The sequence below is a fragment of the Hakea prostrata genome, chromosome 5 (assembly GCF_041222555.1).
Source record: "Hakea prostrata isolate BN-2017 chromosome 5, UWA_Hpros_2, whole genome shotgun sequence".
NCBI classification, from domain to species: Eukaryota; Viridiplantae; Streptophyta; class Magnoliopsida; order Proteales; family Proteaceae; genus Hakea; species Hakea prostrata.
In genome coordinates, this window is record NC_142604.1 from 3,854,107 (window position 1) to 3,869,532 (window position 15,426).

At 38.7% G+C, this 15,426-nt stretch overlaps 1 protein-coding gene, 1 long non-coding RNA gene and 1 pseudogene across 2 annotated transcripts; 2 read left to right on the forward strand and 1 right to left on the reverse strand.

Annotated features, from left to right (window-relative positions):
- The first annotated feature begins 868 nt into the window (after nucleotides 1-868).
- LOC149014466 (small ribosomal subunit protein eS27y-like) lies at nucleotides 869-1,879 on the forward strand (annotated as a pseudogene).
- Nucleotides 1,880-5,549: 3,670 nt separating this feature from the next.
- Nucleotides 5,550-7,064, reverse strand: LOC149014467 (protein SKIP34). The gene has a single exon (XM_089156258.1). It carries the CDS (start codon nucleotides 6,871-6,873, stop codon nucleotides 6,586-6,588), a length of 288 nt encoding a protein of 95 aa, XP_089012384.1. The 5' UTR covers nucleotides 6,874-7,064; the 3' UTR covers nucleotides 5,550-6,585.
- A 5,841-nt stretch (nucleotides 7,065-12,905) lies between these two features.
- On the forward strand, nucleotides 12,906-15,286 carry LOC149014468 (uncharacterized). The gene is made up of 4 exons (XR_016173532.1): nucleotides 12,906-13,182; nucleotides 13,523-13,587; nucleotides 13,831-14,177; nucleotides 15,191-15,286. It is a non-coding gene; the product is annotated as an uncharacterized LOC149014468 (long non-coding RNA).
- Nucleotides 15,287-15,426: the final 140 nt, after the last annotated feature.

Genomic DNA, 15,426 nt, shown 5'->3' on the forward strand with positions numbered 1-15,426 from the left:
GCATTCTGACATCTTGCAGGGTATTAATACAGATGGTCAAAAGCTGGTTACTAGCGTGTTAAGGCTTGCTTTCACCCAAAAAAAGTTTCAAAAAAAATAAGTGTATGAACACTTGCTATTTCATCTGTCTATTGCTAAATAGAGTAATTTTCTGTTTACTCTGCCAGCACCCTGGCGATGGGAGCCAAATTACCAAGTGCACTGTGTTCCGGTCTCCAGCATGGCCTAGTTATCCCAATGGTAATAGAGTTGGACGGGAAAATATGAAGCTTTTCCCTGACTACCGAGGTTTAGCCGTTTAGGTTCCACTCCATTCTTCTTCTTCTTCTTCAACGTCTGCCCAATGACTTTGTGGGGAAAAAAAGAAAAACTGAAAAGAAATATTATTTTGTTAAATTTTATATTACCCCCTTGACTTTGAAACATGTAGAATCCAGAACCACTCCCCAACTTTGCAAACATTATAAAAGATTCCCAAGTTAGGCTTTCTCTTTTTCTTTCTTTTTAAGGGAGAAGCTGAGGTTCAGCCCTAAAGTCAAGTCTAGAACCTCTTCACTAAGAGGGGTAGGGCTTACCGTTTGAGCAACTCTACGTTAGTCCCCCACGTTAGGCATTGTTAAGGAATAATTACACATAACTATTGAAATTTAAAATTTAAAATATTTATTAATATTGATCAAAAAGTCCCTAATATATTAAAATGACTAAACAACCCCTAACCTCCTCCAACCCTTCTTCTTCCTTCTTTCTTCTAACCAACATGAAACAAATCCTAACTAGATTCATCAAAACCCAAACATGGTTACAAAATTCAGGAACAAGACAAAGTTTTTTAGGGTTTTCACTTGCACAGTGGTTTTCGGTGAAAATGGTTCTCCCCAACACCATCGATTTGCTCAACCCTCTCATTGAGCCTGAGAAGAAAAGGTGCTTAAGCGTTTAGTGCAATCTCCAAATTCCACTTTGATGGATGTTAAATGCCAAGGATGCTTTAACATAACTACTGTTTTTAGCCACTCCCAAACCCTTAGGCTGCGTTTGTTTGCTGGAATAAAGGTGGGGTGAAAAAAAGGGGTGGGGAAATTTTTGAAAAAAGTATAGATTTCTTATTTTTCTCTTAAATCCCAAAATTGTAGATTGTTTGGTTGCTTGGGGTGGGAAAGTGAAAGACATCAAGAAAACTTGTCTAGTGATGTGGCAACCGAACTTTCCCACCCCAAGCCATTTTAAAACCCTACGGCTGCGTTTGTTTGCTGGAATAAAGGTGAGGTGGGAAAAAGGGGTGGGAAAATTCTTGAAAAGAGTGCAGATTTCTTACTTTTCCCTTAAATCCCAAAATGGTAGATTGTTTGGTTGCTTGGGGTGGGAAAGTGAGAGACAAGTTCCTTTGATTCAAGGAAACTTGTCTGTTGATGTGGCAACTCAAATTTCCCACCCCAAGCTATTTTAAAACCCCACATATTTGGTGGGACTTTGTGGGAAAATTGGGAAAAGTAAAAAGTGGAACTCATCACAATCACTTTTCCACAAAACTCTTTCCTTTCCTTTTCTTCTCCCTCACCCCACTACAAATAGGACCCACATGTTTTTTTTTCCCACCCCATCTTTGCAAACAAATGCAGCCTACATATTTAGTGGGACTTTATGGGAAAGTTTGGAAAAGTAAAAAGTGAGACCCACCACTATCACTTTTCCACAAAATCATTTTCTTTCCTTTCCTTTTCCCTCACCCCACTACACATGGAACCCACATGTTTTTTTTTTTTACACCTCACCTTTGCAAACAAACCCAGCCATAGTTTGTGGGAACTGCTAGAGTCTGTGCCAGCTTAAGGGCAGACAAGCTAGACTTAAACCATTTAGGAGAAAGGGGGACTAACTAGTCATCTGTTTTTCCCTATGTTATCACCGAAGATTTTGTTATAAAAAATGAAAGTACTTGTTGCTATCAACATTATAGTGGCTTGTTTTATTCCAGTGCGGTGAACATTCTCGCTCAAGTTTGGGGTTGAGAAAGCAACAGTTGTGATAGCACCACCACCGCCAAATCCCACATTCAGATGCTTTGATTTATCAAATGTGAATTTTAATCACTTTCATCTGATTTGGAGATTGGGGTTTGGAGATTGCATATCCGGTACTTGGATCCTGTGTTGCTAGCTACAAGATCTTTGAAGTAGGCTTGTATTTGAGCTATGATGTTCTTTGCGTTGAAGGGACCCTTCCCTATGAGAATGGTTCAATTTCTCAACTTTGGAACCAACAATTTCACCAACAATCAGGTTACCCAGAACCAACTTTCACGGTAGATTTTCTAGATTTGCAAAGACTGAGCAAGGATCCATTTTCTACTTTATCAGAAGATTTAGATGGATGAACCAGGTTGTTCTTTGAAAATTGAACTCTCTTCACCCATCTCATTTTAAAGGGTTAAGGGTAAAATAAGAAATTCAAATTACCTAATAAATTTTATCCTTTGCCAATCACCCCCTTCTCCATAGCCGTTAACTGTGAAGGGAGGGTGTTAAGTTTCGTGGACCTTTTTGTAAGGTTTGCAACTGCAAAGTTGGGGGAGTGTATCTCTTTATGTAAAATATCCTTATTATTATAGATTCGACCAATGATAAAAGCAGCTAGGCGCCCCGACAAAAGAAGCGACGCGCACACAGGCCGGGGAGGATAAGTGGGCAAGGGAGCAGGGCGCCCCCGAGCGACGCGCGCACGGCGCCCGGATGCGGGATAAGAGGCAAGGGCCCGCGCCGTGGACGAGGCGGGAAAGAAGCAGCCAAAGCAAAGCGAGGATAGATTGGCACTTGGAACATAGGATCTCTAACGGAAGAGCTTAGAATTGATAGATGTTATGAGGAGAAGAAGGATTAATGTAGCTGCACAAGAGACTAGATGGAGGGGTAAAAAGCCAAAGAGTTGGATGACTTAAACTTGGATCGGGGATAAAACAAATAAAAATGGAGTGGGTATAATAGTGGATAAAGATTTAAAAATGATGTGGTGGATGTTAAAAGAGTGGGTGATAGGATTATTGCACAAGCTGTAATGGAGAAAGAGTTCGAAATATAATGTGCAATGCACCTCAAGTAGGACTAGATGAAAGCAAGCTAGAATTTGGGAAAATATGGGTGGATCGCAAGGAATCGCAAGGAGAAAAGATTACATAGGAGGTGATTAAATGGACAATTGGAAAAGACATAGAGGAATGAGAGTGCATGGAGGTATGGTTTGGAGAAAGGAATGATGAGGGGATTTCAATTTGGATTTGCTACGCTTTGATCATCTATTATAAATACTTACCAAAAAGAGAGATGAGCATTTAATTACTTCAAAAGTGGACAGCATAGAAGCCAAATAGATTTCTCCAACTAGAAGGACGATAGATGTTGTGCAAGGATTGCAAGGTGAACCGGGAAAGCTAACGCACAACATAGACGTGGTCTGGATATGTGCTAGTCCCAAGAACACAAAAAGGTCCAAGGTAAACATCCCGAATAAGATGGTGGAATTTGAAAGGAGAGTACCTAAACCTCGTAATGAAGTAGTCAAACAAGGAAAATGGGATTAAAGGGATACCAATGCAATGTGGAATGAGATGGCTATGTGTATTAAGAAAGTGGCTAAAGATGTCTAGGTGAATCAAAAGGAAAGATTCATCTATAGAGAGACGGGTGGTGGGATAGTGAGGTTCAAGCCGCCATTAGGAATAAAAAGCTAGTTTAAGACATGGCAAAGAACAAGGATGTTGAGGACTCAAAGGTATAGGTTAGATAGAAATGAAGCTAAGAAAATGCGGGAAAAGCAAGGGAAAGGAAGATGAAGAGATACAATAAGTTGGGCACAAAGGAAGGGAAAAATCTATTTATAAGATAGCTAAGATGAGGGATAGGAAAGTAGAGATCTTGACCATGTAGATGTATTAAAAATGGAGATGGTAAAGTATTAGTTTGGAGGAGGATATTAAGAAAAGATGGGAAACCTATTTCTCTAGTTTACTAAATGAGCATCTTCAAGCACTTATGTTTGGACGATTACACCACCAAGGCCCGGTGTCCGAACTATATTCGTAGAATTTCGATGCAAGTAAAAGAAGCTAAGGAGGATGAAACCGGCAAGACACAAGGTCCGATGAAATCCCAATTGAAGATGGAAGAGCTAGGAACCCATGGACTAGTTTGGTTGACTAAGTTGTTAATAAGATTATGAGCACGGGAAAATGCCGGATGATTGGAGGAGAAGTGTTGTGGTCCAATTACAAAAATAAAGGAGATATTCAAAGTTGTAATAACTATAGAGGCATTAAATTGATGAGCCATACGATGAAATTATGGGAGAGAATAATTGAAACCGGTGAGACACAACTATAGTTACGGAGAACCAATGGGTATGCGGGAAGATCTACAACGGAGGCTATTACTAATTAGGAGACTATGGAAAGGTATAGAGAATGTAGGAAAGACCTTCATATGGTATTATTGACCTAGAAAAAGCATGATAGAGTCCCTAGAGCGTTAATTTGGCAAGACTAGAGAAAAGAAGTGTTGCAAGTAAATATGTAGATATAGTTAAGGATATGTATGATGGTTCGGTGACTAGTGTTAGAGCAGTGGGGGGACAAAGTAATGAATTCCGGTTGGGCACATCAAGGGTCAACTTTAAGCCCATATCTATTTGCACGGTAATGGATGAATTAACCAAAGACATTCAAGATGAGGCCCCCGGTGTATGCTTTGCGGATGATATTGTGTTGATTGATGAGACCCAAGTGGGGATTAATACCAAATTAGAATCATGGAGAGTAGCTTTGGAATCAAAAGGCTTAAACTAGTAGATCAAGACAGAATATCTAGTTTGTAACTTAGTCATGATCGAGCGAGATGATGAAGTGGTGATACTGACGATAAAGAGATTCCTCGAGTGATTGTTTTAGGTACCTAGGTTCAATCATAAGTAAAAGAGGTGATTTAGAAGATGAGGTTCCCAAAGAATTAAAATAGGGTGGATGAAGTGGAGAGGGCATCGGGGCTTATGTGATCGGCGATGCCATTAAAGCAAAGGAAAATATAGGACGTGCCGACCAGCATGATGACGGTGCAGGGGGGTAAGAAGAATCATATAGATAAACCGGGAGGAAATGAGGATGCTAAGATGGATGAGTGGCAAAACAGGATGGATAAGATAAGAAACGACAATAGAGTTGGCGGAGGCCCATAAGTGATAAGCGAGAAAGTCGTGAGGTGGCACGCCACGTCAACGGAGACCATAAATGCCGCGAGAAGTGAATAATCCAATGAAGGAACAGAAGAGCAGGGGAGACCAAGATAACCAGGAGAAGTGGTGAGAAAGGATATGATAGCTTAGGCCTTGATCGCATGGCGAACGACCGATTGGAGGGCAGAATCCGTAGCGACCCATTTAGTTGGGAAAAGGCTTATTGTTGTTGTTGTTGTTGTTGTACCCATTCTTCAACTTTTTCAATAATTTTTTTTTCAACTCCCCCACCTCACTATCAGTGGGTCCCACCCTCTTATCTTTGCCATCAATTTTTTTTTCCCACATACGACTCAACTGTTAGACTGAGATCTCAGAGTTAAATGTTTGAACTTTGAACCAATCAATAAATGCCTAGGATATCCTAGATTACTAGTATGGCTCATCTATGAAGGTGAACAACGGGTTTTGTCAAAACCACTAAAGTATCTCCTTAAGTAGTTGAAAAAGAATCAAACATTACCTGCTCTATGCTTAATCATCAGGGAAAGGACAACTGTGATATATGGAACAGTTACCAGATTCTAATCAGTAAGAGCACCAAAACACCAATCTGTAGACAAAAACAACATCTATTTCCCACAAGCAAAGAAACAAAATTTGGAACCTGTAAGAACAAATCAACAGATACTTAGCATGTACCCATGATTATCCAGCAAACAAAACGCAAGAATATTTATTAACATCTGTAACATGTTAATCCATGATCTTCAAAGTGAAGAATGATAAATGGGTGAGAGGACTACTGAACAAATTATCAATGACATGATAATGGGTGAGAGGACTACTGAACAAATTATGAATGACATGATAATGGGCGAGAGGACCATACAAGAAATTATCAATAACTGAATTCACAGAGACTGCACTATCAGCCAAAATCCATGAGGTCGACAAGATTAATACGGAACACTCAGAGAATGAGACAAAAGTATTCCACATCAAAACATCCATCTTCCTCCATTGTTCCTGAATTTTAGCTCATAATACCTTGAAGAACTCCAAATTGTTGAAACCCTCTCTAATCAACTTATTTACCAGAGCAACCTATCAGCTAAGAATTCAATTAAACTCGGAAACGTGAAGGATTACAGGAAAAATAGAATTTTTAGATTGTATGACAACATTTAGCATATCTATTCAGATTTCTAAAGCCACAAATCAAAGAAGTAAACATTGAGTGAGAGATTTGAAAGGGCGGGGAAGAAAAGGAAAGGATTATTCATCCACTTACATAGAAACCTGGAAAAGATAAATAGAAAAGGAGAGAGAGAAAGACAGAAAAAGAGAAAAAAGAGGAGATTCTTAATTCTTGATAGATACCAAGGTAATCTTGCAACCAAGTTGAGCTTGGCGTTCACGAAATCGCCTTTTAAGATAGGTTTCGAGGATCTCCATGACAGATATGAATCGCTTCATCTCCTCTAATCGACGGGTTAGTTCTGCCTCTCGAGCTCTTGCTCGTTCAAGCCGAGCTTCGGTCTCCGCTAACCGACCTCTAAGAGCTTCCACCATTGCGTTCTCGTCGGCCGACCGTGCTCTAGATGCGATTCGTTCCGATAAAAACAACGACCGCTGCTGATCGAAACACATCTTTGAAACCCTAAAACTAATATTTTTCTTATTTCCAAATCGATGATTGATAAAAGAGCGAGAGAAAAAACCAGATAGCCAAAAGCGGAATCAAGAACGAACCGACAACAACAAAGGAGAGAGAGAGAGTTCAAGGCTTGGAAGGAAAGAGTAATGTGCAGAGAAGCGAAACGAAGGATTCGATCCCTTTTTCGTCATTTTAATACGAGAATGGATTGAACGAATGGATAAATGGATTCCGTATTTTATTCCATTCTACGATCTACGTCACTGCGTCTACGAATGGTATAAAATACAATAAAAGTAGTTTCCCATGACATCATCATTTCAAATCATGATTTGTAACGTAAATTAGCTACCAAAATCAAGGCTAAGGAATAATTGATTTGAGCCATTTAATTGGGTAATGTAGTGTGTAACACTTGTCATTACTGCCAATATATCTTGATTGTGTAATGTAGTATATATATACTAGTAAATGTGGGCGAGGGACGTCCCAAGAATACTAACAATATCACCGACAAAGGCAAAAAGCCTCAATTAACCAATCCTTCCAGTTCCTAGATGTGAAGTTGGGAAACTATTAGCGATAATGGTATCAAAGAATGGTCCATAAATCGTAGCGGTAATATCGGCACCCTTTTACCCATGGTAAAATATGAGTTACCGTTACTATTCCGGCCCTGAATTTTGTGATGTGTTCTATTAGTAAAAGGGCAACCGATTCATCATTCTGGTTTATGAATGGTTTAGCCAATATCCGGCTTGATCAAATAGAATAAACCAATCCAGCCAAGGTTCTCGATCTATCCCCTCTTAAGCTGCTGCAATATTTTGTTTTTTTTTCTTTCTCCCACCTGTGACTTTTCCTTCTTCTACAATTTTTTTCTGGGTTCGTTGGCGAAGACATCATGGTTCCGTTGGGGATCAACCAAATTAGATTAATCACTTTGAACCAGACCAAAAGAGAAAACAATGTATATGACACATGGAATGCCCTGGAATGATTCATCATCTATCAATTATGCACCCAACTGTGCGAAACAAATGTCTGCATCCAACTATGCAAAGCAAATACTACCTCAAATGCAATATCAAGGGTTAAGAATTAAGCTTCCAATATGACTGATAAGATTAAAGGTTCCAGACAATATACTATTCATAAATAGGATTTTTATTTGCGGCAGCCGCTGCTGCCAGCAGCTAGCGGATGTGATCGACCCACGTATGCAGATATCAATCGGACGGTTGTGAATGAAAGCTCGAGGATGTAAGGGTAAATATATATTTTTTATTTTACAAAATCTCAACTAATTTTTTTAAAATTACAAAATTAACTCTCTGATGTTCACTCGATTGAGATGCAGATTTAGGGCTTTTCGATCCCTGACTTCTCACGGTATTTTGTCGTCGGAGACAGTTCCGGTGGGAATCTGGCTCACCATGTTGCACGCAAAGCTGGGATTCTGGCTATGGAAGTGGTTCTTGCTGGAAGGAGAGGATAGAGACCATGAAGCAATGAACGTTTCAGGGCAAAGAGTGGTGGATTTAACGGGGTTTGATTATCCAACGACGATGGCTGTGGTTGGAGGGTTTGATCCGTTGTAGGATAGGCAGAGAGGGTTCTATAAATGGCTTCAGATATTTGGGAAAGAGGTGAAGCTGATAGGGTTTGAGAGCGTTGAAACAGTTGTTGTATTGTGAGGACAAGCGGTTTTCAGGCAAGAGACCATATCAATGGAGACCATAATCAGGGTTGAAGAAAGTGAATCCTCCGTTGTGGAAGAAGATGACAACAGGAAGTAGGATTTTCGACGAGGTTTTCGTGGGGATGATGAGACGGAAACAAAGGTTTCCCTCTTTCAATCCCCACACGGGGTTGCACCCTTCCCTCTTTCCATGGCCACCTTCTTATTATTCTTCTTCTACTACTCTTCTTTAGTTTCGGTTGAACAGCTCATCACCTCACACTTTGAAACTCCAATTCCTCTTAAATTCTCACGGCTTCATTTCTACAACGAAAGCTTCTTTTCTGGTCGAGCGAGTGAAAAATAGCCATGGATTGGAGTACCTTGACTCCCGAATCTGCAGCTTTGAGAGCGATTTCTGCAATTGGTCTTGGTTGTGATCTTTGTAGAGATATCCATATTTTCTATTGCAAGTCTGGTCCATCCAATTCGCGTTTCATCGAGCTTGACGAAACCCTAAATCGTGATCATTGAAATAGGGGTTTGGGATTGGTAAATCGAAGGATTTATTTTGTAAATTTATAAAAAAATTATATCTTGAATGTAAAACTTAAAAATTTTATTTATAAATGCATCCTCGTAGTTTGATCTCCAATCGTTGGATCAAATTATGATGACATGGCGCAATCAATACCCTTGGCAGCAACCAGCAATGGCTACTACAAATAAAAATCCTCATAAATAATATTCTTATCCTTATTTTATCCATGAAGATTACAAGGAAATCTAATGACATAATCCTGACCATCAATCAAGATTACATGGAATCCAATGGACATCATTTTTCAACAAGGATTTTCCTTATCTATAAATTGAGAGTGCTCTCAATAGTAAGGGAGTTGGTTTTATGCAAGATTACAGAGTTTCGAGGAGTGCTTCTCAAGGAATATGTTGGTTTCATCCTTTCCCCCTTCTCTGTATCATCTTCTTCTATGTTTGTGACAATGTCTTGTATCATCTCCGATGATTTGTAACAACGTAACACCAAGAAAGATCCTTATCTCTGGTATCAAAGCCATGTAACCTCATTCCTAGTATCGAGCCATGGTATCCAGAGCATAACATGTCTAATTATATATATACTAAATGCATAACTGAACCTTAAACTAATCATCAAAGCAATGACTGAGTTATTTTAGAAATCTTGGTTCTTCAACTAAATCAAAAGGCATATAAGAAAACACTCAGGTTGGAAGAGTAATTATCTCATTTCATTTGCATCTAGATATTTATTAGTATGCAACTAAGAGAATTTTTACCTATATATATATTTTTTATTTCAGTCTACTCTCTGAATCCTCTCAACCTCTCAATCCAAATCGAGATTCTCTAAAGACAGAATCGTCCCAAACTTTCGTATTGAATTCGTCTACGATGCAAGAGAATGAGGAAATCCCCAATGAGGAAATCCCCGATGCAAATGTAAAATCTAATCCCCCTGTGATCTTTATAATTACGAGTTAAATCCCTATTTATGATGATTTTCTGAATTTTACAGATAAACCCTCCATCAGTAATACCAGAAGATCGTCTCTTATTGAATAAAATATCTGACAAATACTACGATGTTGTCTTCTTCCAATTGGAGCTTCTCTGGCACAAAAGCAATTCTGGTGAAAAACGCGCGGCCCAAATGGAATTTGACAGTGATGAAGGACATGGATGGAATTTCCATCAAAAACCTAAAATCTATCTCATTCTCTTCTCACTCGTCGTTCTCTCTGCACTCTCTCGTCTCATCTCTCGCTGCTCTCTCTCAACTCTCTAAACTCTCTTGACGCTCTCTCGTCTCTCTCAACTCTCTCAACTCTCACGGTTCTCTCTGGTGTTTCTCTGCTCTCTGAATTCTCTCAACCTCTCAATCCAAAACGAGATTCTCGAAGACAGAATCGTCCCAGAGGCTTGAAAAGAGGAATTGGATCAAGTAGTGCCACCACAGTTGAGGATCCTTATCCCTGATATCAAAAACATCTAACCCCATTCCTGGTATCAGAGTCATGGTATCAGAGCATAACATTCCTAATCATATATATACTAGATGCATAAAGAACCTTGAACTAATCCTCAAAGCAATGACCAAATTATTTTAGAAACATTGGTTCTTCAACTAAATAAAAAAGCATGTAATAAAGCACTCCAATTGGTAGAGTAAAGGGTTGTATGGTAACGATTCTGGCACACTTATTATGTGCCATTTGCCCACTTTGGCACAAAAGTCAGCAAAAATATGTACAGTAAATCGGTTCAACTTTTCTGTGCTAGTTTAGTAAAACTGTACTAAACCAGGCATTTGACACAAAAATTCCTTGTGCAGAAGATGGAGCTTCTCTGACACAGAAGCAATTTTGGTGAAAAAACGTGCGGCCTAAATGGAATTTGACAGTGATGAAGGACATCAATGAAATTCCATCAAAAACCTAAAATATATCTCATTCTCTTCTCACTCGTCGTTCTCTCTGCACTCTCTTGTTTCATCTCTCGTTGTTCTCTCTCAACTCTCTTAACTCTCTCGACGCTCTCTCGACTCTCTCAACTCTCGCGGCTTTCTCTGGTGTCTCTCTACTCTCTGAATTCTCTCACGAATTCCATTTGATTCGAGATCCGTCCCACGTCGAAGACGTGAGTGCCACCACAGTTGAGGATCCTTATCCCTGATATCAAAAACATCTAACCCCATTCCTGGTATCAGAGCATAACATTCCTAATCATATATATACTAGATGCATAACAGAACCTTGAACTAATCCTCAAAGCAATGACCAAATTATTTTAGAAACATTGGTTCTTCAACTAAATAAAAAAGCATGTAATAAAGCACTCCGATTGGTAGAGTAAAGGGTTGTATGGTAATGATTCTGTATGGTAACGATTCTAGCACACTTATTCTGTGCCATTTGCCCACTTTGGCACAAAAGTCAGCAAAAATATGTATAGTAAATCGGTTCAACTTTTTTGTGCTAGTTTAGCAAAACTGTACTAAACCAGGCATTTGACACAAAAATTCCTTGTGCAGAAGAAGCTCCAATTTGGAGCTTCTCTGGCACAGAAGCAATTCTGGTGAAAAAACGCGGGCCTAAATGGAATTTGACAGTGATGAAGGACATCGATGAAATTCCATCAAAAACCTAAAATATATCTCATTCTCTTCTCACTTGTCCTTCTCTCTGCACTCTCTTGTTTCATCTCTCGCTGCTCTCTCTCAACTCTCTTAACTCTCTCGACGCTCTCTCGTCTCTCTCAACTCTCGCGGCTTTCTCTGGTGTCTCTCTACTCTCTGAATTCTCTCACGAATTCCATTTGATTCAAGATCCGTCCCACGCCAAAGACGTGACCTCTCAATCCAAATCGAGATTCTCGAAGACAAAATCGTCCCAGACTTTCGTATTGAATTCGTCTACGATGCAAGAGAATGAGGAAATCCCCAATGCAAATGTAAAATCTAATCCCCCGTGATCTTTATAATTACGAGTTAAATCCCTATTTATGATGATTTTCTAAATTTTACAGATAAATCCTCCATCAGTAATACCAAAAGATCGTCCCTTATTGAATAAAATATCTGACAAATACGATAGCGTTGTCTTCTTCCAATTGGAGTTTCTCTGGCACAAAAGCAATTCTGGTGAAAAATGCGCGGCCCAGATGGAATTTGATAGTGATGAAGGACATGGATGGAATTTTCCATAAAAAACCTAAAATCTATCTCATTCTCTTCTCAATCGTCGTTCTCTCTGCACTCTTTCGTCTCATCTCTCGTTGCTCTCTCTCAACTCTCTTAACTCTCTCGACGCTCTCTTGTCTCTACTCTCTGAATTCTCTCAACTCTCTTAACTCTCACGGCTCTCTCTGGTGTTTCTCTACTCTCTGAATTCTCTCAACCTCTCAATCCAAAACGAGATTCTCAAAGACAGAATTGTTCCAGACTTTCGTATTGAATTCATCTACAATGCAAGAGAATGATGAAATCCCCGATGTAAATGTAAAATCTAATCTCCCGAGATATTTATAATTGCGAGTTAAATCCCTATTTTTGATGATTTTCTGAATTTTACAGATAAACCATCCATCAGTAATACCAGAAAATCGTCTCTTATTGAATAAAATATCTGACAAATACGACGGTGTTGTCTTCTTCCAATTGGAGCTTCTTTGGCACAGAAGCAATTCTGGTGAAAAAATGCGCGGCCCAAATGGAATTTTACAGTGATGAAGGACATCGATGGAATTTCCATAAAAAACCTAAAATCTATTTCATTCTCTTCTCACTCGTCGTTCTCTCTGCACTCTCTCGTCTCATCTCTCATTGCTCTCCCTCAACTCTCTGAACTCTCTCAACCTCTCAATCCAAAACGAGATTTTCGAAGACAAAATCGTCCCAGACTTTCGTATTGAATTCGTCTATGGGTATCGTCTGGCCTTTCATATTGAGTCTTGACCGTAACTCCTTCCTTTTGGCCGAAAAAGAAAATCTCCTTCCTTCACACGCCACGGAAACGAGGAGAGACCGGAGGAATTTAAGAAACATTTCACACGAGGGAGTTCGTGATTTTGATGTGTGCCTGTATGCTACTTTTATTTCACAGTTATTTATTCTGCTATTTGATTACTTCGATTTCTTTCCCTTAAATTGATATAGGTAATTTGTTAATGCTTTTGTGGCTAATGAAATTTCTGTTGAAATTCAGTTAATTCATTGGTTTGATGTGTTGGGTTCTCAATTTTGATCTAGAATGTTTTTCACCATAAATCGTTTTTGCTCTTGGTTTATGATGGAGATTTGATGTTCGTTTTCTGAATTAAGTGAACATAATGGAAGAAAAGAACTTGCAGAGAGTGAAGAACAAGAGATTTTAACTCTAAAGGCTTAATTCTGTTTTATTTATTTTTATTTTCTTGTTTAGGGGCTACTGTTGCGACCTCATGGGGCATTTCCAGTGGCTAACGACAACAACTGTATGCCTCTGCGGTAAGCTTTTGAGTCACGCTTAACCATTAAGTTTGAACTGGTTTCCACTTCTAGTTGTACTTAATTCTCCCTGTTGGATTAAAGTAGTTATTTGACTTGTGAGATGCATTAGTTTATTTGGTTACCTATATTGCTGCTTGTGACTTTGTTAGTAAACTTAACTGGTTCTAGATATCACCTGCACAAGGAATTCAAGACATTCAGTAACTTGTAGAAGTTGATAGTTGTAGTGTTATTTTGTAGGTACTTTTCACTTGGACATGTTCAAGATGCAATGATATGACAAAGGTACCAACAGCTATTGAGACTACTTTGTTTTCCTAGTTAGATTTTTACAGGACTTTGGAGGTATCGTCTTCACTGCTGGGGTAAAGTTTAAATCTTATTTTAAATTGATGCAGGATTTGAAATGATAGAGCTGATTGTAGATGTCTAACACTGTTTACAGGTGAGTTTATGTATGACATATACTTTGCTTGTGTTCCCTGTAAGCTCTGATATCAAGGTGAAGCTTTTATGCATGCATTTGTTTGGGTGGCACAGGATCTTGATGCCATTGTAATTGCATTTAGGGGCACACAGGAACACAGGTATTGTTAGTATCTGACTGACTTATGTTTGTTAATTCTAAATGATTATTTTTCTTGGCACATATCAATCCAATGTACCTGATGCATGTATATTTAATGGATTAGATATTATTTACTTGTTCATAGATCTCTTCCATAATCGCATGTCAGCCCAGGCCTCAAGGGTTCCCCCCAGCCCAAGCCTCTGATATTCAATAATTCCAGTGAATAATCAAACGGATCGGATCCTGATTTGCAAACAATAACTCTTCAATAATTCTTTATCCCTTTTTGTCCCACGGTCCTCCTTCCAATAGGGTCCCAAATAATTCTGATACTTTACAATAATACTTTTCTTGATGTGAGAGAAATGATGTTTGTTATTCCATGCCCTTGTCCTTGGCGCAAAGACATTCTTGTAGTCTTATTACATCTTTAATTGACAACTTTATTTTGTGGATCTTTAGCTCAATTGGTAAAGCACTTTGAACATGAGCATGTTTAAAGAGATAGTGGTTCAAATCCACCAAAGGTTCTTTTGATTCAATGATGAACTAGGGTTTAAAAAAAAGTGATAAATTATGATCTAACCACACTGATTTTATGTGAACACCTGTGTAAGAATTGAACCAACATATTTACGTATTTTTAATTATTTTATATTTATCTTTTTAAATATTTTATTAAAAAAATGTGCCCATTTTGGCACAGAAGTCGTACATACCATACAAGATTATGTGCCAAGATGGGCCAGAGAAACGTGCTCATCTGTGTCCACCATACAATATTTCAATATAGATTCTGTGCTAAATTTGCCCACTTCAGTACATAAGCATAAAAAATGAATTTAGTGCTAAATTGGGAATTTTGACACAGAATCGTTGTCATACAACCCCTAATTATCCCATTTCATTTTCTCTGTTATTACCCTGTTGTTGCTGCATCTCGGTACTTATCAGTTTGCAACTAAGTGAATGTTTACCTACCTATATTATTTTTTTATTTCAGTCTGTTCTAAATATCGTTTTCTCCAGGACGAACCCATATTTTGTGGGGAAACACTACCTCTACCAGAGAAGTTGTTGGACCGCATTGGCTTTGAAGTTCCTGAGGTGTGTGGTTTAAGCCTACCTTGTTTTCGTTTTTTTTGTTTCTTTCATATATATTATTCATTCATCCAAAAAAAATTTTGTTGTTGTTTGTATAACATGTGGTATTTGATTTCTACACATCCTATATGAAGGCGTTGGTCAACTGTAGGATTACACCT